A 24,437-nucleotide genomic window follows, 5' to 3' on the forward strand; every position below is an offset into this window, starting at 1 on the left:
AACGTCATTAATAACATTAAATAATTTATAATCAGTTCAAAAATAAACTTTATTTTTATGTAAGTTGTAATAATTATTATTGATAGTAGTTTTACTAAAATTATATTATGTAACTGTTATTATTTGTTTTGTAAATCGTTATGTCAACAGCAACACTGTCGCTGTCACGAAACAAAACAAATTTATTTATTTCGTCGGTCGCGACGTTTTGTCGGACAAATTTTATCCGTCACTTTGAAGTCTAACGAGATTACACATATTTTTGAATAATTTAAAATGCAATAATTTCGCCTATTCATTTTTCATATCGGCTAATGAGGCTCTGAAATACAACTGCGTCACTGTTATCAGAAATTTATTTCACATTCAAAGGAACATTTCGAAATCGAAATGGAATATTATCCTTCAAATTATCGATGATTTATTTTTTGCTGATTCAGTGTCAGGTGTAAAGATTTATATGCACACTCAATACAAATAGTATACTAATTATAATTTTTCACAAAAAATGGCAAATTCTACGAACTGCGAGCACCTTGACAGGCTCTTGGATGTCTCTGTAAAGGATCTTTGGCAAGGCCAAGATGTGAGTATGAAAAACCCAACGAATTAAAATAAGTATACCTAGTATGTTATCGTTTCAGCTTATATTACAGGTTCCTTTATGCAAGATTGACCCTGAATGTCAATCAAATTACCTCTTAACTTAAGAACACAGGCACAAAATCATCTTAATTGTTCCCAATCAACTGTGTGGCTACTTTGTACAGTATGTAAATCAAGAACTGTCTCCATTATATAAACGTATATTATTATTTGATAAATATATAGTCTATCAATGGTTTTCAATACAAAGATGTTTCTACATAGGTAAGTAATTATTACTAAGTACAGTAAATAAGTTTACATATGATAAGCAATCACAAGGATGCAAATATAGTTTAAGATAGGTACCGGGTATCCTAGAATCAGGGGTTAGCAAACTTTAAAGTCGTATTAGTTACTTTACGAAAAAGAGATTTAAATGTTGAACCTAGTTTTTTCTGAATATAAAAATGCATTGTATGTAAAACAGTAAACATTGGGGTAAATAAAAAGAAATATAATTCTTAGTGAATTTTGTAGGAACCTTGGTTACCTATGTAAACATTGTCTACTGGTCATTTTTTAATCTATTGTACTTTCCCTTTTCTAGACTTATTTAAAAGAAAGATTTCCTCTTATACATTAAGATTTGCAAATGAAAATAATCAATCATCAGCCGCGGTTTATTCACTGCTGAATGAAGGCCTCCCCATGATCCTTCCACTCTTCTCAGTCCCTAGTTCTTAACTGCCACATACATGAACGCTGAACTTTATGAGTTTATTAGTCCAGCAAGTTTTAGGGTGTTCTTGTGGTTGTTTAGTGCCCCTTAGGTAACACTGTATGACCGCATTTATCCAGCGATTGTCCACTCGCCGAGCCTCCTTATCCATTGGTTTTTTTGTGATCTTTTTGTGTTATGCTCAACATGCACCTTTCCATGCTTATGATATAGATATATAGATCTTATAGATATATATATATATATCACTGTGTATACAATGACTATAACCATGTTACTGTACCTAGTGACCCACAAGTGATCATGGCTGAGGACAGAGGAGAGATCCTTGCATCATTTCATTGTACATTTGATAATAATTACATCATTGCCTACATATTACATTTAATACCAAAAGTTGCTTTTGTCTTTTTTTTTTTTTAAATATATTCCTATGATTGCTGAAAACCTTATATGAAAATGGGTAGGACTTCAACTTGAAGAAGAGACAATCAATGGACAAATCTGGTCTTCCAGTGGTACCAAAAGGGTAGGTGTCCAAAAAGTAAACCTAAAAGCCACTGAATTCATGAAATAGTTGAGTATGTAGAAATGCAGAACACATGACCAAGAACAGTTGAATAGCTTGGAGAGGCTTTCATCCGGCAGTGGAGTGATCCAGATGGCGATATTGATGTACACATTTCAAACAGATGTTTGCGATTGACCTGTAGATCATGATCAACTTTTTGCTGACCCCTGTCTTAGATTGATGACTATACTGTGTGTTTGTCAAATAATAATATTATGTAATAGTGAAAAATTAATTTTATACGAAAAGAGACAACCGATTAATAATAATTTGGAGATCATTGCTACGTCACATTTAACCACAGTTGGTGACCGGTACGTTTTTGTTTGCAGCCTGTCTCATGTGTGGATTGTGGCCGTGAGGGCTTAAACTTGTGGATCTGCCTCGAAGAGAATTGCCTCCACATTGGCTGCTCAGAAAACAGAAATGATCACAGCGCCATCCATTACAAGGTATTTTATTTAGAATCGTTATAATAAATCTTGATAAACGAATCTTAGGAATATAGCAAATCCGAGAAGCATAGAATGTTAAGTTATGTTAAATCAAAATAACATTAAAATATCATGCCTATCAGCAGAGCATAGACAAATCGGACGATTTATTGTCCTCGTACTTTTGGCTCGCCAATGGAGCGCTGGCTTTACTTGATGGAATTTGAATTTAAATTCTAATGGATTTAAGTTTTGACCCAAATGAATACCTAGTATAAAACTTAGATCCATTAAAATATTTTTTTTTGTTGTAAACAGGTAAATGAAATTCGAAACTTTTCATTTAATTTCTGGTAAAAAATGACATGATGGGTGCATACATCACTAGTCTCACACACAGATTCTAGTGTGCAATGTTATGTTTGTTTACATTTTCTTCACTATGTGTGAAGCAGCCGATACTCGGCGAATAGTTTTTAGCGATTCGTGACATTCCATGCATAAGACTCATAGATCATAGTAGAGAGAAGCAATTTATTTTCAATTATACAGTTCTGTATTATTATTCTTGACAGTTATCTATGGACTATGTGGCCATCATCGAACTATTTATGTGGTGTATACTTTGCCAGAAACAGCTGTCGATTGAAAGTGTACATTGAGACAAAATTCGTTGGTTGTAAAAAACTTTGTGTTGCATTATCTGTCAGCTACATATTTAATCTGTTGCCTCTCATCACAACTAAGGTGAAGATTCGATGTTGGACCTGGCTCGGCCACGGATGCCTTAATATTGTATCAGTCTGTCCTCCATTTTGTTTAAGCCAAATGGATTCCAGTGTCTTATCATCTACCTACAGGGTGTATAAGTCATCCCGTAATGCTAGTGTGACCTGGGTAGTCACAAGATGATTATTGAGATTCTTGGAGGTGCCACATGATGTCCATTTGCTCTATCTAAGGCAGTGGTCAGAAAACTTTTCAGACAAAGGAGTTATTTTACCTATTTTTCTTTCACTATTGACTTTCTTAAAAGCAGTGAAAGAATATGTATCGAATGGCCACACGCCAGGCGTGTTTTGAGCACTGAAAGAGTTAACTTGTGATAGTATTATGAAGAAAAATAAAAGTTGTGTAATTATAAAAATGTTTATTTTGATGAAAAATAACAAGAAATATTATTAGACTTAAGTTTAGCCTTGTTTTTGTCTTCTCATCTTATAAAAACCGATCATCGATCATGTTTGGGTGTTTTTTTAGATTTTTTTATTTAATTTTTTTCTTATTTCACCGTTTAACTTTGAATGTAATTAATACCAAAATTGAATGGTTTATCGATATTTCCTATTTATAACTGAGCGTAGTTATACACAAAGCAGCCAGGCCACAATTTTGAAAAAAAATAGTTATTGTGATTTCCATAATCTCGCACGTTTGTTTTACATTCTGCACAAATCAGCCAAGCTGCTGTCATAAAAAATCTCATATAAATGCGTTTTAAAGATTTTACAAATTGCAGAATATGACTTTTTCGATCTGCATAAAGCAACCAAGCTGCTGTCATACAAAAATGTCAAATGCCAACTTCGATCTGCGTAAAGAAACCCCATGATAATATTATGTAGCTAGTTATTAAAATCCTGACTGTTTAAGGTGTGTTTTTCTACATTCAATTAAAAAACATTATTTTCTCAATTATATTAAGTATAATATGTTTTTCATTTTATTATATATACCTAAATATATAGATTTTTCATGTAATAATTAGTCCCAGGCAGCTAAATATTATTTTTTTTGAATTATTTTCAGAACTTTGAAATTCCCATAATAATTGAGTGACTTAGAAAGTTTTTTTAAAGAAAATAGTTGGAAAAATAAAGATTTTTCTTACAAAAATAAGAGTTAGCTGCATTCCAGAATGAACATTCTAAAAAAACGGTTTTGCACAAAACAGCCTGGACTGCTAAAACACCATAATTTCATAGATTTTATGCTTTTATCTTTTTAAAGTTATACAAAATCAAATATATATATATAATATCTATAATTCAAAAAGTATAAACAGTATACACAGTTTTTGTGGATTTAAAGAAACACACTTCACACATAAAAGTGCTTCCATCTCTGTTTGAGGTTTGTGTGGACTGGCTGCTTTGCATATTACTACGCTCAATTATTCCATAATGGAGTATCTTGAGGCGACTGACTCCTCCACCAATATTTTGACAGTAGAAGCACGCCTTATGACGATACAATAATAATTGTTAAATAGACCACTTCTTAATAAAATAATAAACGTCAAAATGGAGAAGTCTTATGCCTATGAAATAGTGTTTTCAATCTCATTAATTCGATTTGGTGTATTGTTTCTAGAACAACCCTTTTCACTGCGTACGAATGAACCTGGTAACAGAACGTCTGTGGTGCTATGAATGCAAACGTGAGGTGTTTCTCCCGCCACTTTACAGTTTGCCGTGCGATAACTCAAACTGCATACAGGTAAATCATCCACAATATCACTACATGGACTTTTCCGTGAGAATTCACAAAAGCTTGCCAAACATTCCCAAACAGTGTATCCGAAATGAGAAGAATAAAAATACTTTTTATAATATTTTTTTTCAGATGTATCATTTCATTATTTTTGACTACCCATTCAAAGACCTTTATTTATTAATTAGGATAGGCTTTTAGCTAATTTCATATAGGTTTAATGTATACATCATTTTTTACATTTCGTAAAACAATCAGTGCCCGTTCATTGGTTGGCCTATCGGTATTAAGCAGCATGCAGCCAATCAGGTGTCAGCTGATCGGCTTTCTTTGCATGGATCTGTTTAAAATAGCCATGCAGAAATAATATAAATTAGTAGATAATGAATTAACATAAAATTTGAGATTAAAAATAGTATTGGGTACATACAACTTTGAGCCTTCTTAAGGCCGACATTTTGCTTATATATATATGCGCATATATTTTGTAGTTTTAATTACTGAACCTTAGCATGTGTCAGTCAGTAGAGATTCCCTGAGATTTTTCAAAAGTTCTCAAGGCTTCGGCTAAACAATAAAGGTTGGGAATCGTACCTGCAGGTTTGCTGTAATTGTTTCTATCTCCTTCGTATTCAATACCGTTATACCACTATATCATATACGAATTTTGCAGTAATTTAATAGACGTGCAACTACATAGTAATTGATAAAATGGCTAGCAGTCCTTATTAGCTACTATCTTATGATTGTGTATTATAATTTTATTCAATATCTATATTTCTTATAGACCAACACGATGTCATCATCGATAAGCTCAAATTCAAAATGCTCGGGTGACAGAAGGCAATCCCACACCTCTTTGAGCGTCGACAGAGGAAACCGTATGAACGCATCACAATTGGGAGACTCTCAAGACTCCAGCTGCCACACCGATGACGATGGGCTCGAAGGGACGTTTGATGGGAAACCTAGAGGTTTGTAAACCCTTTAACATCCATTGCTTTTTCTCCAGCACATATTTAATGAACAGGCTTTGTATTATAGAACATACATAATTTTGTGTTTGAGAAATTATAGCCAACAGAAAAAATCTTTTTCGAAAAAAGTAAGACACACCCAGCAGGGTTATTTTTTTGAAAAAGATTTTTTCTATTGGCTATATTATTTTCTCACGAGTGTTTTCAAAATTATGTATGTTCAATAATTAGAATTGTACATTCTTAAATCTTGTGAATTATTCGTTGAATAAAAGAAATAGTATGACAGGTATGGACTATCAAAGTTCTTTTATTTAATGTTTTATAGGATTTTTTTGAAGAGAATTATTTTATTTATAATAGTAACAAGTCTTTCCAAATTATAAAAATTCAAACCAAACTAAAAAGAAGAGAATGCAAAAAATAATTGTATCACATAATCGCTTGTATCGATCAGCGAGCAATGAATGCTTAGTGTGAGTTGTCATCAACTAATACCAATCTTTCTTCAGGTCTTGTTGGACTCCAAAACATTGGCAACACTTGCTACATGAATTCGGCTATTCAGGCTCTCAGCAACACCCCGCCGTTGACACAGTACTTCATGGATTGTGCAGCGTCTGTGCAATTCCTCACAGAAACCAAAAAACCAGGACTCAGCAGGTTAGCTAATCAATTTCCTTTTTACAAGTTCATACATATTAGGATCCCAATTTGTTCCAGAGTGGCTTTCCCTAAAACTTTGTTTCTGGATTCGAATTCCGGAATATCATTATGGTTATTTTTCAACATGTATTAGATCCAGAGAGAGGATTGGAAAATATTTATCGTTAAAATAGTGTCTTACAATTTGCGGAAGATTTTAAAATATAGGGCACGGACACAGTGGGTAAAACAAATAATGGTCAACAAGTAGTTGAAAGTCCTTTTCTGCTATATTGTCAGATGCTACGTTTCCGTTATCTCTGAATTATCTTATTTAAATCTGTGTCACTGCAAATCAAACATTGATTTATTATACAGACGAGATTCGGAAGATTTCAGAAACATACTCTACCAGAAAAAATATTAGTACTGGGCGGGACTCGAACCCACATCCATTTAATTCCAGCAAATATACTTTGGTTATTAAAATCATTACAATATTATTAGGCAAAAGATTATTCATTTTAAAGTACATTTTTACATCCATATTAATTTTTATTCTTCTTTCAGACCGTACCAAAAATTAGTGAAAGAAATTTGGAATAAGAGGACGAGGGGTTACGTAGTACCCAATGGCATACTCTATGGAATTAGAAATGTAAGCTACTCTTTTATTATATTACAATGTAATAAAACACTTAATTTAATTGGAAGTTATTAATATTAAGCCTTCAGGAGAAGTGAACCCACGCCACTTTTTTATATTTTTGTTTTTTGATGTTAGGTAAATCCGATGTTCAGAGGTTACCAGCAGCACGACACTCAAGAGTTCTTGCGATGCTTCATGGATCAGCTTCATGAGGAACTGAAAGAGCCAATCAGAGAAGACAGGCAGACGTCGAGTGTCCAATCGGACCAAGGGTATACCAGCAGACACCAAGAGGCATCCAATCAGAACACGTCACATTGCACACCTATGAATGGAACCTCCCAACAAAAGAGTAAGTGAAATTTGGTTTCTGAAAGAGACTTTTTAATTATATATCGTAATTATTGAGGAATAATAATTACCTGTATGAAATCTATATGTAATATTATATGGAACACAATAATTGGAGATTTATTGATACTAAAATCATATCTTTATTTCTTTTCCTGGCACCTTTTGTGGGTTTTGCCCACCCTCAGAATCCGCATCCAAAAATACCTGTCCTTGGCGATTTTTATTCAGATATGGACTCCTCTCAATATTCTGAGGTTGCGCTCAACATTACCCATCAATCTTATATATGGTCGGTCAATACTTCTGCCAACTGGCTTCTGAAATGTCAGTGGTTTTGCCGTGTATGACTTGTACGTACTCGTATGACCTATATACATGGCCTGTTTGTTTGAGGCGTCTCATCTTGATGGTTTTGCGGGTCTTTTTATAATTCATGCCATTCGTCATTGTACCTCCTTCTCCACCCGAACTGACTCATTAATGGATCCGAACATACCACTGAGCACTTCCCGCTGTAAGGTTTCTAGTATTCTCTCTATTAAGTCATGTCAAGGTTTCTGAGCTAAACATGACTTTCAAGATGCATTTCAAATGTCGGCTCAACATCTTGCAATGCAAAAACTTAAGTGACATTTTTATTGCCGAGCAACGTCGGCTAAAATTATATTATTTTCTTCGTGTAATAATATAATATATTATGTTTTGTATTTGTTTAAGATGGCCGATCAACAGACAGCTGTGAAAATAGTAGCAGGCGATTGTATCGATCACAAAGATCACCCGCAAGATCTTCTGATAATATTCCATCAGCAACCAACAAAGGATATTTCAGGTATGTACTTTGATTGTTAATATAATCAAATGTTTTAATACTTTGCGTGATTTTAATTTACGCTTATCTGGTCTCTGCATGGATTTACTGCTGACAGTAGCTATTATTGCGGCCATAACAAGAAAATGCATGTGTATTGTATGACAACATCTTTTTGGCTACGTGTTAAAACTGTGAACTAACATGCTCCGCCTATTTTTACCCGGAATTCCTTTATAAACTAAGAAGCTCCTCCCATTTAGTAGACAGCAGCGCCTAGAAGCGTAGCCAAGAAGATGTTGTCGTACAATAAACATGTATTATCATGCAAGTTGGAAGATTGCATGCATGAATCAAAAAAGTTCGGAAGCTTCTGAATTTTCACGCGACAGTTGGTTTGTTCAATATCTGTGCTTGCGCAGTAGAACGATTGAGGTGAACCTGCCGGTAAAAAAACCAACTGCATCATGCTGACTCACTTTGCGGTTAAACGATTTTCACAACCTGTCAAATAGGACTGACAATATCGCATCTCGCTTACTCTTGAAGAATGAGATTGGTGAAACGGTCAGCACTTTTTCACGTAAAGAGTAATTATTATCGCGATAATTTAAGATATATACTATTGCCGCAAGTAAATCCATGCATGTGTACAGGCGCTATATAATGCTGTCTTTATTAGTAGTAAACTTTGAAAGGAATATAAGGACTTGTTTAATAATTTTTATTGTAGGATGCACTCGGCTTCAGAAATCAGTGGAAACGTGAGTGGCTTTGATGGTGGCAGGCGTTCTGCCAGCTTTTGTGATACAAGAGGTTATACACCACTCTCTCAAGAACTTGACAAAGGTATTACAGTTGACCAATACCAGTTATGGTGTTAACTGTCAATTTTTGGTAAAAATTCTTTGTAATAATTAAAATAAAACACAATATGTAGTACTAATTCCACTTTGTTTAATAATAAACAGAACCGGCTTCGTCCGCTTCGACTAAAAATGTCCCTTTGAAGCAGACGAAACCGATCCTGTTTATTTTTAAACTAAATTAAAATTATTACTACATACATAACATTGTTTGATTTTAAAATAGTTGACTAATGTCTCGCTTTACAGCCGAGATAAACGAATCATTTCTTTCCATGAAAATCCCTACAATTCCCATAGTATCGGTTCCAATTTTAGAGAAAAAAATTGAAAATCTCATAGTTTTAAATAGTTGAAATTTCATTTAAAAATCACATTTCCTTACACAAAAATAAATGCATTCTTCATTGGGATCGATTAGAAGTAGGAAGTTCATTCCTTGCTTAAAATAAGAAAGCGCTTTTGACAAATTCTTTGAGGTTAACTGTCGGTCGTCGAGTAATTTTTGTCACGTTTCAAATGCAGGTGTTCATGACTTCTGATTTTGTACAAGGTCTAAATATTTCCTGTTCACATCCAATAATTGTTTACTTTCCCAAAAAAAAAATATGTGCACTTATTTGTATTATCTACATACAAAATTAATACTACATACATATTATATTTATAGTATGGTTAGCAACACCGGTTGGGGTAGAACTGAAGCTTTTTTATTCTGTCAACACTTCAAGCATCAGACTGACATTTCATCAAGCCTGGTTGTGTAATTTAGGCATTACACTGTCCAGTGGCGCACCCAGGGGGGGGCCAAGGGGCCTTGGCCCCCCCCAAAAACATTGAAATTAAAAGCCAATAGATTAGACAAATAAAAACACGGCAAAAAATGATTTGAAATACTCCAGCACCCTCTAGAAAAATGCTTTTTCACACTGAAGTGAGGTGGTTACAGTGGCGCACCCAGGGAGGGGGGAGAGCAAGGGGCCCTGACACCCCCCAAACATGAAAATTATCAGAATGATTTTAACCATTAAAATTGAAAGCCAATAAACCTTTGGGCTTAGACAAATAAAAACACTGGCAAAAAATGATTTGTAATTCTCCAGCACCCTTTTTAGAACAATTTCTTAGATTTTAATTTCTAACACAAAAATTTTGAAACACTAATGTCGGGTTTTTTTAGAAACTCAATCTCTAATGGAAATGTCAAAAAATTCTCGGTGTCCACCCGAATTCCTGAGTGGTGTACACCGAGTGCAATAGACAAAAGTCCGATAAACGAGAAATTAGGCTGTGTTCTGTTGGGTAGGTTTGTGTACCTATAAGTTAAATGCAATAATACTTTTTTTCCATTTTCACCACCATGGGCTGACAGGGCTACAGCCTGGGGGCCCGGGCTTAAGAGGGCCCGGCGTGGCGGCTCGTCTAATTGTGAGATAAACACACACCAAAAATTTGTTATATTATAAAAAAAAATCGCATGTGGCGCTATACTACTTCATCAAAATTAACATAAAAAATATGAAGTATGATGAAAATATGATATACGTAACTACATGATAATAATTCACGTGTATCATTTTATATTACAATTATTTTCAGTGTTTCTAGAAAAATAAAATTGGTTATTTATCCAATATCGAAGGGTCGAATGCTACTTGGCTACCACAAGAGGGGGTCGCGACCAATGGTTCATAGTATGATAACGATCGATAATATGATATGAGGTCCGACAAATCAAGAATTCAAGGGAATTATTTAACAATATAGATAAATCCACGGAATACCATTTGGGACCACTACTGTAGAACATCACATTTCTCTTAACCCTGGTGATAGGTAAGGAGGCCCGCAAAACATTCATAATGTGGGGGCCATGCCCACCACTGTCGGTGGTGGTGTAAATTTAAAAAAAAAACATTTTTATCGGTGGAATTCAGCATAAATATTGTGGCTCTAGACCAGTGGTTGTTAACCGGTGCACCGCTGGCTTGTTGCAAGTGCACCGCGAAAATGATGATAAAAGCAGAAAAATCCGCGAAATAACGAAAACCGAAAAAGTCCTTCGTGAAATTATGAAAGCTGATGAAAGATCTAATGTGGTTTCGATGTTGCCGAATCGATCGCACGCGTCTACCGTTGGCCTCACAGGTTTTCGTTTCATAAATGAAAACAAAATAGTGGATCAATATTTATGCTGCTCACTGAGCGTACAACATGACAAGATGTTTTTGATTATATTTCTTCATATTTAGAACAATCTAAAATATCATGGAGGAATTTGTATGGATGGTGCTCCGTCAATGTTAGGCTCATTTAAAGGATTTGTTACCCTCGCAAAGACAAGAAACCCTAACATTATATCTACGCTCTGTTTTATTTACACAGGGAATCTATAGTTTCGAAAACATTACCGCAGTGCTAAAACCTGTACTAGACCAATATGGTAAATTTCATCAAATCCAGACCTTTAAAAATAGGCATTTTAAAAAAAAACTTTGCATTTCTATGGAAGCTAAGTACGAATGTTTGCTTTTTCACACTGAAGTGAGGTGGTTACAGTGGCGCACCCAGGGAGGGGGGGAGAGCAAGGGGCCCTGACACCCCCCAAACATGAAAATTATCAGAATGATTTTAACCATTAAAATTGAAAGCCAATAAACCTTTGGGCTTAGACAAATAAAAACACTGGCAAAAAAATGATTTGTAATTCTCCAGCACCCTTTTTAGAACAATTTCTTAGATTTTAATTTCAAACACAAAAATTTCGAAACACTAATGTCAGGTTTTTTTAGAAACCCAATCCCTAAAGGAACTATCAAAAAATTCTTGGTGTCCACCCGAATTCCGGAGTGGTGTAGGTCATGGCTGGGGAGGGCTGACAGGGCTCTAACCTGGGGGCCCGGCATGTCGGGTTGACGAGATAAGTGAGATAAACACACATCATAAATTAGCTTTAATAGTAAAAAAAGTCGCCTGCGGCGCTATTGTACTTCATGGCCATGAACATTTTCAATTACTTATATAATTGTTTAATATATTTTTGATTATTATGTGTCGATACTCGACAGCTCCATTATTAAAGTGGATGTATTGAAAATCGCCAATAATTCACTGTATAAGTACCCTTAATTTGAACTAAAACACAATTTGAAAAATGTTAATGTAGTGTTTCATACTGCCTTTAATCTTAGCGGTAGGTAGGGGGCCCGCCAAATATCCTAGCCTGAGGGCCCGTTTCAGGATGTGGGGACCATGGTGTAGGTACACCGAGTGCAATAGATAACGAGAAATTAGGCTGTGAAGAAGAAAATGAGCCTATGGGACTAATTTACAATCTCCTCCTTGGGCCCCCCCCAATATTAAATCCTGGGTGCGCCACTGACACTGTCTTATTTATGTGACCTGAGAGTGAGATTTCAGAACTTAGCTGGACTTATTTCTTGGCAGATACATTACAAGATTCATTTGCACAATCAATAATTTAAATCACCATTATTCTGATACTACCGTACTCTATTGTTTATTTCTAGTTGGAGAATACCCCGGTAGCAATAGCAATAAAACTAATTCTAACGATTTCCGAAGCGACCGAACCAACGTGGAAGACGACGATGATGATGATGAGGATGATGCTTATGAGACCTGTGACTCGGGAGTCAGTGACTCCTCGTCTCTCAGCGGAGAAGAATCACCGCCAACTAAAGGGTTCAAAAGAAAGTAAGATCATTCTTATGAATTGATTCATTTTGTTCAAAACTGTCTTGTAATGTCTTCATCACAGCCACAGACCTATCATATTCTTCTTCTTTATTCATAATTACTAGGTCACATGGACATTAGCCAAAAATACACTTTTCCCAGTGTCAGAATTTGCTTACTGACGTACACTGTACAGTCACTGTCATTAATATATTGACAAACCAAATAATTTAAATTTATCACATTACAAAGTATTATCGTTCTTCAGCATACTTATGTATTGAAATATTTTCTGTGTCTTCCAGGAACGATTCAGATTGTACAGAGAGGCGAGTGGATAGTAATTTGGTTGAGAGAGACACCAACGGTAGAGGAGCAGACAGAAGTCCGCCGGCTCCGCCAACTTACAGGAGTGTCATCTCGGATATCTTTGATGGAAGATTGCTTTCTTCTGTGCAATGCTTGACGTGTGATCGGGTAAGTTTCATGATAAGTAACTTTTATCCGACACTAATGAACAGCGTAACATTGTCTTTACACGGCCTAGTATTGGGTTCTATAAATTTCCACCCTCTAAATTACAGATGAAACTCACTATGGTTTCCAAAAAGCCCTCACATCCCAACTTATAAAATTATGGGAATAGAATGTGCTTAGTCGGAATACAATGTTACAGGTAGAGTAGCTACATTAACTCATACAGTGCTGATGACACGGCTGCCGTGTTGACATTTGATGGCCATTAGATACAATTAGCATGTTATATAAATATGGTAAATTAACTGGTTCGCACTGAATGAGTTAAGTCATGTCGTCTGACATTTTCAGCAATAGTCAGTGTTCAGTAATCTGTGGCTTTGGTGGTTGAGCGGGCCGTAAAAAATATTCAAATCAACTTTTCTCACCTAACCCGCACTGTAATGATTCTATCGTGAGGGATGATGGAAGGGTAGGTAGGTTGATTGACTCCAATGATAAGAAGGTTGATGCGTGATAAAAGTAAATACCCAATATATTTATCCCCAACAATAAATGATACAATTATTACAGACAAGTTTACAGTAGTGATTGATAAGTTAAGTTACGATTAACATTTAAGATTATGATGATGCGATATAAGAAATTACAAAACTCGATGGATCAGAGATGTTACAGTGTGAATGATTTTACTACGTGTGTTTTCGAGTGGACTTGGATAGCTAATTTATATTTATACTGTTTGAGAACAAAAGAAAATTGCTGAAAGTAGGTACTCGTTCGGTGCGAATGACCTAAAGGCGTTGCGTCATTGTTTTAGCACATGAACCCCACTAGGGTTCACACCGTACCAGTAAGTTCTGAAAATCGACACTTTTCAGCCCTTGCATAAGTCTGCTTTACAAAACAATTGAGTTGAATATTTTTAATAATAAATTTAAACTACGAAGTAAGCATGACTCGTATTGTATGTTGCCTGGCAAGTACATGCCTCACGAAACGATGCTCGTGCTGTGCTTATTTCGTATTAACAGAAATAGCTAGGTTATCAAGAAATATTATATTACAATTATGCAATTGTCGTCGCGACGTCTATTTGACCATGGTTTACTGACCCTTTCCTGTGTGCAGACAACAATAGGTTTATAAATTCTATTAAAACAAGATTTCTTATAATGTAACATGGGTACTTGAATCAAATAGCTTTACATTGTAATTATGGTTGACTTAAGTTCTAATGCGAGTACTTAAATAAATTATGATGATGATGATCGATCGCTGCGATGTCCCGACAGTTCTAATAAAATTGACGGCTCCTCTGTTACTAAAATCCCTCAGATGCTATGACTGATCGTACAGGCTCTTCTAATGAAGTTCCTCGATTTGTTCATGGATGAAAATTCTTCTATGTTCTCATTTAACACTATTATAATATTATTAATGTTGAATTAATAAAAAATATAATGTTTTGAAGTTTACCACACCTCTTTAATGAGTGTCGAGTTTATCCTTGCATCTCTTGGAGAGCAAGCTGATAATAATTGCAAAAAGAAGTAGAAAAAATGATGAAAAGTAATCATTTATTAATGATAAAGAAAATGTTTGATACTGATTTCAGATTTCCACTCGTGTAGAAACATTCCAGGACTTATCATTACCGATTCCATCACGGGATCACATGGCGGTATTGCATGGAGGCGCCACCGGCAACAGTTCACAGCAATCGCAAAGCAATGGCAACAATGGAAGGTCAGCTGTCTATTCAGCAGCTATTGCCCAAGAGGGATGGGTAAGAGAAGAAAAAATTATTACTAAATATTTTTTTTTTAAACACATTCTTTTGAAACTATTTTTTTTGTTAAGATGGGAGTTGTTATTATTGTTGTGTTGCAGGTTTGGTGGTTGCTAGGGTGGCTACGGTCATGGCTCTATGGTCCCGCGGTCACATTACACAACTGCTTGGCGGCGTTTTTCAGTGCTGATGAATTGAAGGGAGATAACATGTACAGGTATGCTATGTGTTCAATAATAAACATTAATTTCAATCTACGTGGTGTTTACTTATCTATGATATTCCATCAAAACAGGTTTATTGTGTGCCTAGAAATTAAGTAGAAAGGAAACCCGATTTTACATGCCTGTAATTTACGTTTTCCCACTATTTGCGTGTAATTTTTGCAGTCCTCTTAACACTTAATTTACATAATTACTAAGTTACACGTACTTACATTTAATTCCTGGTTTTACATTTTTATTTCCCGCAATTTACGTCTGAGATATTCAAAATTAAATTTAAATTACGTATTTAAATTAAAGTTATAGCGCCGCGCTGGGGCCATCGAATGCCTTCTCTTTCACTCAGTCGGGCATTGCATACAGCACCGTCCAGGCACCCCCATCACAGCGGGCAGCAAACATTATCACACAGACGGCAGAGAAGGGGTCACCTGTTTAGCTATAAAAGGCGATGTTTGACCTTCGGTTATCAATTAGAATTGAGTTGAGCTTGACTTCGTCAAGAGATCTAATTCACTTTGTTCACTACAGCAGCCTTGCTTGCATTCTTAAAACGGATAAATGCGGTTAGCCGTAAGCCCTATCAGAGTCAAGTGAGCTATTCGATTGAACTAGGTACATGGTCTGACTACGCCATAGTTCTAGCATTCTAAATAACCCCGAAACTTATTATACCCACGTTGTATCAATTATTCTACTGTAAAGAGTTAAAAGATAAAATATACCATATACACTTCAATCAACCCACGACTTATAAATATTAATAAGAGGGAAGGAAGAAAGAGAAGTTCCTCTTAATAAAGTCGATTTTATTTAAACACGTGTAATGATCGCGAACATGTGTGCGCTACTATTTATATACATGTCTGTAGTGCCCAAGATGAAGGTTCCACAGCGTGATTGTATACATATTTTTTTCGTCATTTTGTATTGTTTTTTTTACTGCCCATTATAAAACATTCTCGAAAAGATAAAAGAACATGTTGACATATCGTCGCTATATGGTTGGTATGTCGAATACCCGTTTTTGTGGAAATCAACCTTTTAATGCTGAATGATTTTTTGTATCTAAATGGACCAGAACCATCATTTTCTTTAAATCGTTTTGTAATGAATACAGCATTCACATGCTGTAAAAACAACAATTTCAATACCTCCATGCATTTAAATATAGGATAATGAAATTTGTTTTTCGTCTCCTGAACATTTGACATTTGGTCTATTCGACAAACCAATCCTACAGTGACGATATTATGATTTTATTTATGTTTTTTTTGTATTAGTCTCTTCAAAAACATAAAATTAACGTTTAACTGTACCATATAAATGTATCAAATAATTCACATTACGCTCATTTTTCACATCGGGCCAAGCCAATGTCACCATTGTGTAGAGAGCGACATACACAATATCATGTACTCCATCGCTAATTTTCTAATTATTACAGAAGGAAAATATTTTTCTAGGAATGATGTGACTAATACATATTTACATCTTTTTAAATCTATGACTACATAATAAATACATAAATCTATATTTAATATAAGGCATCAGAATACTTTGCTGTATATTTTTTTTTATTTATTTCAGCTGCGAAAAATGCAACAAACTTCGCAACGGAGTGAAGTTCTCAAAGGTATTAGGCCTTCCGGAAGTCCTCTGCGTTCATTTAAAGAGATTCAGACATGAGCTGATGTCCAGCTCCAAAATCGGTGTCAAAGTTTCCTTTCCTCTCTCCGGGTTAGACATGAGGCCTTACCTGCATAAAGGTATAAATAGTTTAAAATACTTTATTAGTTTTAAATGATTTGATGATACTTTCAAGTATCTATGGTTACTTATTTTATCTTAATTACTTTCAGATTGCACGTCCACTGTGTCAACGTACGATTTAGTAGCCGTAATTTGCCATGCGGGCTCAGCGGGCGGTGGCCATTATACCTGTGTAGCGCGGAACAGACATGCGGCGCAGTGGTTTGAATTTGATGATCAGTACGTCACCGGAGTTACTCCTGAACAAGTAGCTGCTTGCGAGGCATATGTGCTGTTTTATAAGTATGTACATTCTTATCTATAATATTTTTACCATATAACAATGCTTTCTTTGTTCAGTCAAAATTCAGGACTTGTAGAGACGCGCAGTGTGATGTCACAATATTGTGACACCGGCAAAAAATAGAAGATAAATAATAAAACAATTACAGTAAAACATGTTTGATTCTAAATTCGCCGTAAATCAAAATTTTCACGAAGTGATAAAATCTACATATTTATAGCAATTTTCAACTACACTGCAATAAAAAATTTTACAAAATTTTAACAAAGAAATACTTCAACATTTTACCGTTTTTCGTAATTAAAATTTTTTTCAATTTTCTGTCCTGTCGATTTTGAATTAACGGGGTTTTACTGTAACAGGTATAACCATTTGTTGCTATCAAACGCCATTAACTGCATTTCATATACTGTTTGTAATGAGACTTTTACACATGCTGTGTTCACTACATCAAACACGTGTAACTCTCTGTGGAAATCATTGAATCCACGGCTTTTCGGTGCGATCAACCTCCAATTTCCCCCCATAGACATACATATGTTGCCTAAAATATTCACACGTAGGCAACAGCTGTGAGCGGTGACCTGTTGCAGTCACTGGCGAGGTAGTGAGGATATTCACCTGCCAGTGGTTCTGTTTTTGTTTGCTGTGAACATGTTTGTGTCATTATCTAGTGAAAATTGACAAGTTTCAGTACTTCTTGCCAGTTGTGTTTGTTTTTTAACATCCTAAAGATTGAACTAAGCGTGTTTATATATTGTGTCTAAACATATTTGACTTAGTGGCACGATTCAAGACTAGAAATATGTTAATATTTTACATTATGTTGTTTATTTTAATTTTTGCAGAAAAACCAATCATCGAATGACAGCTCTGAGACAAAAAGCATTAGAATTATTAGAAACCTTCAACGAGCTCAATGACATCAAATTCTACATTTCAAAACAATGGATTAACAGGTACGGTTATCAATTTTTTTTTTCTAAAAATACTCAAAATATACTTTTAATTAGTACGTACTTATAAGTAGAGTTATGATTATATTACATTCTATTGTAATACGATAAATAGCATGGAATACAAACGCATCTCTAGTTGGTGTCAGATTATTTTTCTATGCGACACTGAATACGACATTATGTCGAGTTGGTGTTATTCTTTGTAAAAAATATACATACTCAGTGCACACATCACATTAATTGAGATTTTTCCTGCAACTATCGCATTTATGAACGTAGAACGACTGTATTGAAAAATTACTATTCCTCGTAATCACTCGAACCTACGAGGGTGGGTCAATAAGTCCTTAGAAAAGCCGACAGGTGGCGCGACTAGTACTGTAAGCGTTTTGTTTTCATGCAGCGGCACTACCGATTCAGTATGCTGCGAAGTTTCAATCAGATTGGTCGGGTTGTTGTGTGTTTCTCGTACATTTAAAAAAAAAAAATTTGTTTGTGGAAAATGGAAAAATGGAAAATGGAGAAAATTGAGTTTAGAGCTGTTATTAAACATTTTAATATAAAAGGGTTAACAGCAAAGGAAATAAAAAATGAGTTGGATTTAGTTCACGGCATATCTGCTCCTTCACTTGCAACTATTTATAACTGGTTAAATGAATTTAAACGTGGTCGTACATCAACAAAGGATGAACCACGCTCAGGACGTCCTGTAGAGGTGACTACACCAGAAATGATCAATAAAATCCACGATATGGTGTTAAGTGACCGAAGATTAAAGTTGAGTGAGATAATCGAGGTTACAGGGATCTCAAAAGGTAGCGTCATTTCTATTTTACATGACAAATTGGGCATGAAAAAAATTTCTGCAAGATGGGTGCCGCGTTTGCTCACAGTCGACAATAAACGCAATAGGGTGGTGGCCTCTAAAGCCCTGTTGTCGCTCATGCAACGCAATCCGGATGAATTTTTTCGTCGCTTTGTAACTGTAGATGAAACATGGATACACCACTATACTCCCGAGACGAAAGAACAGTCAAAGCAGTGGATTGCGAAAGGCGAACCATGTCCAAAGAAGGCGAAAACCGTAAAATCAGCTGGTAAGGTTATGGCTACTGTATTTTGGGATGCACGTGGAATTATTTTCGTTGACTATTTGGAAAAAGGAAAAACAATAACAGGGGATTATTATGCATCTTTATTGGACCAGCTAAAAAACAAAATTGAAGAAAAACGGCCTCATTTAAACAGGAAAAAAATCCTCTTTCATCAGGACAATGCCCGTGTTCACACATGTTTACGATCAATGGCTAAAATTGAAGAATTGAAGTTCGAATTGGTCGACCACCCACCGTATTCGCCAGATTTATTTTTCCTTTTCCCAAACTTAAAAAAATGGCTAAGTGGACAACGTTTTTTTTCAAATGAAGAAGTCATCGATCGGACAAATGCTTATTTTGAGGACCTTCCGAAAACTTATTTTTCTGACGGTTTAAAAAAAATTGAGAAACGTCTAACCAAGTGTATTGAGCTCCAAGGAGATTATGTTGAGAAATAAAAAAAAAATACAAAAATAAAAACTGTTTTAATGCTTTTTTCTAAGGAATTATTGACCCACCCTCGTATCTTCATCAATTGTTGTCAATTTAAAATTGATTACTGATTGTTTTCAAATTACCGTAAAAAACAACATGTCTTGTTATGCAGTACTTTTTTCATAGAAACACAGTAGATTATTTTAATATAAAAATAATTTAAAAATCATTAATTACGAGAATGTATATATCTATCACTTACAATATAAATAATGTTTTGTACAAGTATAATAGTATTATGTATATTTATATGTCAATAGATTCAACACATACGCAGAGCCAGGACCCATAGATAACTGTGATTTTGTCTGCCCTCATGGAGGGGTGTCACCAGAAAGATTGTCTATTGTTGAAAAACTCACGACTGTCGTGTCGCAACCTCTCTGGGAGTTCTTTTATGATAAGTAAGTTTTTTTGTCTATTATTGGTGGTCACAATTCTTGTCAAAGAAAGTCAAAGCGGTGGGTTGTGAAGTTGAATCCCGCATCTTGTAAATATACATGTTATGTTTGATAGTTTTGGTGGCGGTCCAGCTTGCAACCATCTTCATGCCTGTTCCCTTTGTCGCGCGGCTGCCGAACAACTCAGGAAAAGACAAAGAACAGAGCTCCAGAACTTCACTATTCAACATCATCACTTTGGGGTTAGATATAAATTTATTCTGTTTTCATGTGAAACATCAGCTGTTATGTAATTTTTTGAGACATCTATTAGATTCTAAATATGATAAATGCAATCACTTGTGTGTAAACATGGTGTCATAGATATTATGTTCTGTTGACATATTGAATTGAGTGAAAACTAATAATGTCGGTTTATTAATTTCAGGTACAGGAATCTGTATCCCCTATCTATGCGATCAGTATGAACTGGTTCCGATGTTGGCAGGCATTTGCGCACAATAAAACTCAACAACCTCCTCCACCTATTGACAATTCTGACATCATTCTCAAGACACCACCTCAGGTTGTATTTTTCACCTGTCAATTTACTTGAGTTATAAATGATAAACAATCTGTTTCTGGCCTAATGATCTTCTTGGTCTGATGACATCCGTTGAGACTTAATGACATGTTCAAACACTTCATTTGTTTGTCATTTGTACACTTCCAAGACATCGTATTGCTGCAAATGTCTATGTCTGTCTATGTTGCAAATATTTCGAGGGTTGTTATTAATTTTTTTTTTGTTCTTATGAACAGGACGCCAACGCATCCGGCAAAGCGTCGACAACCTCATCCCAGCCTTCCATACGACCTAGCGCGGACCTCGCCCAATTCAACGAAGAACTTTGGAGATTCTTCCACGGAATATATGGTGGAGGCCCGGAAGTCAAACTAAAATCCGCACCCAACTACTCCCACTATCCTAACTCCGTCCAATCATCCAGCCAAGGCTACGGAAGTAACTCGACGTCAACATCATACTCCCAGCTGCCTGAGCACAGTTACCGTGACAATTATGACACAACTTCTCAAGGAGTGTCCAGCAGTGTAGGACAGCATCGGCAGTTGAGGAACTCGGACAGTAATTTTGATGACGCTAAGAGATGTATTGAAAGACGTACTTATAAGCAGTCCAGTGGTTATGGTGACGATTCTATTGACGATACCGATGAAGGAAATACAAGATCTCTATCCCATATTGATTTATATGATTCGGAACGAAGGAATCGCGATCTTAATACTGGTTTTAAAAGTGCGCAGTCATTACAAGATGTGTCTTTACAAAATCATTATAAAAATATTGTTAAAATGCGCGAAAGAAACGCTAGTGCGGATTCTGATAAACAAGCCACCCTCGTTGAAACCGGCAGCGGATCGATTAAATATTCTACAAATAAAGGGTATAACAGCAGCGATGTAACCGTTAATCGTAGTACGACACCGGTGATGAATAATTCAAAGTTTAATAGCTCCGCAACGGATGTCAGCAGTAGTAATAAAGGCAAGCACAAGCCGAGTAGGGCGATGAGAAAGAGTCATGCCAGGCTGGTCGATAGCGCAAGAAATAGTTCCAGTTGCGAAGATAGCAATAGTTACGCGTCCGGAAGTAATAATTGCGAAGTGTGCCGCCAGGAATCGGATAAAGATGAGCAAATGGATACCGATAATTCGTGTTATACTGATAATAACAACACTCATTTTGACGACAGAGCCGAGTTTAATGCCAGACTTATGCAAAGTGGCGGTGATAATGCATTGTTAACGCCTCGAAATAGAGCACATAAAGGCAGCTACAATGCGGTTAATGATGCAAATATTTCATATTCGAGCACGCGTAACGTGTCGTCGTCTCTTGTCGACTTGCCGAATTTAGAAAATATTTCTCTTAAGTCGAAATCTGACCTGTCAAAAAATGACAACTTCAACAACGTTTCGAATTCTTACAGCAATCTTCAGAGTAATAATGTCAGTAGTAATAAAGTTAACAGTAATAATAAACATAAGAAGAGTGCCGGCAGGAAGTTAAAACGGCAGCAATGCGCCAGTAGCAATAGTACAAAAAAAATTATCAGCAGTGCGGTGAGCGGTAAAATTTCTTCGCAGCAAGAGAACGGTAATACTTCCGTCTCCAACGGGGGTGAAAAATTTGCCAAATGATTTCTTATCGCCGTGAGGTTTCTGCATCGGCTCACTAAAGGTGGTGGTAGCAATGTTATTATTAACCATAGACAAGGTACGCAGTAGCCGCAACCTCTTAAGGACCATAAATTATGTACATAACAAATTTTATGGAAAAATTAACTGTGATTAGGATATAAATATACATATAAAGAAATTAATTTAAAAACAATTGTTTTTTTTCACTTTTATTAGTTCAAAGTTGTGTGATTTTATGTATCGTATACTTTTGTGAATAGACACCGTTAATATGAAAATTAATAATCACACAAAATGGCTGGATTCTAAAGAATTATTTATATTAATATTACCTACAAAATTAATTATGTATTTCTCTAGTTAATTTATTTAATAATATAAGAAATAGTGTTTATGGTTTATGTAGCCTTTAAGTAGTAAATTAATTATACAAATTATATAATAACATTGGTAATACGTACCACTTGTGCGTACCTATTCATTTTTTGTTCTGTTGAAACTGTATAGGTATATATTAATTCATTTAACGTATTACTTGGTGTATAGTTATTTGTGAATTACTGCTTGAATTTAAAAAATAGTAATGGGACAGTAAAGCAAGAGAGTGTAAAATAAATATTATGTGCTGATATTTTCATTGCGCCTTCAAAACCAGCTATGTATCATTTGAAAAACTATACAAGATGTATCAAAAATTCTTTTAAGAAAATAGTTTCATCCTCTAAGATGTAGTACAGTAAAACCTTTTTAATTCGAAATTGTCAGGACTGAAAATCTAAAAAAATCTAATGCCGTTTGCCAATGTTACAAAAACTTTTGAAAAAAGAAATTTTGTAACATTGGTTTTGTTTCCAATACAATTTCTTTTAGATTAATATCAGTGGTGACTCGTATGATTCATTCATCTGTGTTTGTATTGACAGGGTTTTACTGTATATTAGTTATACACAATATTCTTGTCCCTCCTGTTCAGTATTGATGATGTTATGATAATTGAACAATAGTGTTTGTGTGCCACAGATGGAAAACATTTTTCACTTACAGATGTTTTTGGTTTGGTCTACGCTTTACTCTACTTGTTAATTATTTGTATTTTATCAAAGAAATGTATTAATTTACTAACGGACATGTAAATATTTCATTACCTGTGTAATATTTTTGTCTTACTGTGTTGTGATTTGTACATACACATAAATAATTATGTAAGTGTCTTTTAAAAAGCGATCTTCTCAATCACTTAGATTTAAATATTAATTACCATAAATGTTAGTAAAAACGTTGTCAATTTTATGCACAATAATAAGAAATACTTCTGATATTGTATGTAATAATAAGAATAATTCAGTATTAATAAACACTATTCTGTCAAATTTATTGTGCCAGTTATTTTAGGAATTTACCTTTATTTGAAAGAAATTAATATACATATTCCCAATTTGCCCAATTTAATAAGTAATTCATTTTTTATGTCAATAATAGTTAAAAGTGTGTAACTATATTCAAATGTTAAGAAAGATTTATTAAAATAAGTACACATTGACTTGGTTAAATCTGAAAAAAAATGTTAATTAAATATGTATGTATTGATTAAGTTTGTGATGTTGATGATTGTCAAAATGATATGCCAATGGCCTTTTAAGATGCCGCAAAATAAATGTCTTTGCCACTATTACAATTCTTATAAAACTGAATTTATATTATTATAATCAAATTAGTTAAATCTTAAAGTTTTTCTACAAACTTTTATTAGAATAATTTATTATAAAACCTAGTTACCAAATAAAACCTGTAAATATCAATATAACTTAAGCAATTTGATACATATATAATTATTTCGACTGCAGTTAACGGAAAATAAATACACACTGAATAATGTATTCTAATATAATATTCCAGTATGTAATAACC

The 24,437-nt window shown here is 34.8% G+C and overlaps 1 protein-coding gene across 2 annotated transcripts; it reads left to right on the plus strand.

The window, feature by feature from the left end:
• Positions 1-151: 151 nt before the first annotated feature.
• On the plus strand, positions 152-22,690 carry LOC147077907 (ubiquitin carboxyl-terminal hydrolase 20-like). 2 transcript variants are annotated; one of them, XM_085960937.1, is made up of 20 exons: positions 152-586; positions 2,231-2,350; positions 4,706-4,831; positions 5,613-5,799; positions 6,315-6,465; positions 7,018-7,105; positions 7,232-7,448; positions 8,168-8,282; positions 8,995-9,110; positions 12,658-12,844; positions 13,132-13,303; positions 14,922-15,092; positions 15,167-15,312; positions 16,910-17,088; positions 17,182-17,374; positions 18,224-18,334; positions 20,187-20,330; positions 20,443-20,569; positions 20,755-20,892; positions 21,129-22,690. In XM_085960937.1, exons 1-20 carry the CDS (start codon positions 509-511, stop codon positions 22,527-22,529), a joined length of 4,167 nt encoding a protein of 1,388 aa, XP_085817063.1. In that variant the 5' UTR covers positions 152-508; the 3' UTR covers positions 22,530-22,690. The 2 variants fall into 2 exon arrangements, with proteins under 2 accessions (XP_085817063.1, XP_085817064.1); XM_085960938.1 differs by having other exon boundaries at positions 15,197-15,312.
• The last annotated feature ends 1,747 nt before the right edge of the window (positions 22,691-24,437 follow it).

The sequence above is a fragment of the Rhyacophila brunnea genome, unplaced genomic scaffold, assembly GCF_057557595.1.
Source record: "Rhyacophila brunnea isolate RB1 unplaced genomic scaffold, BYU_Rbru_1.0 scaffold_12, whole genome shotgun sequence".
NCBI lineage: Eukaryota > Metazoa > Arthropoda > Insecta > Trichoptera > Rhyacophilidae > Rhyacophila > Rhyacophila brunnea.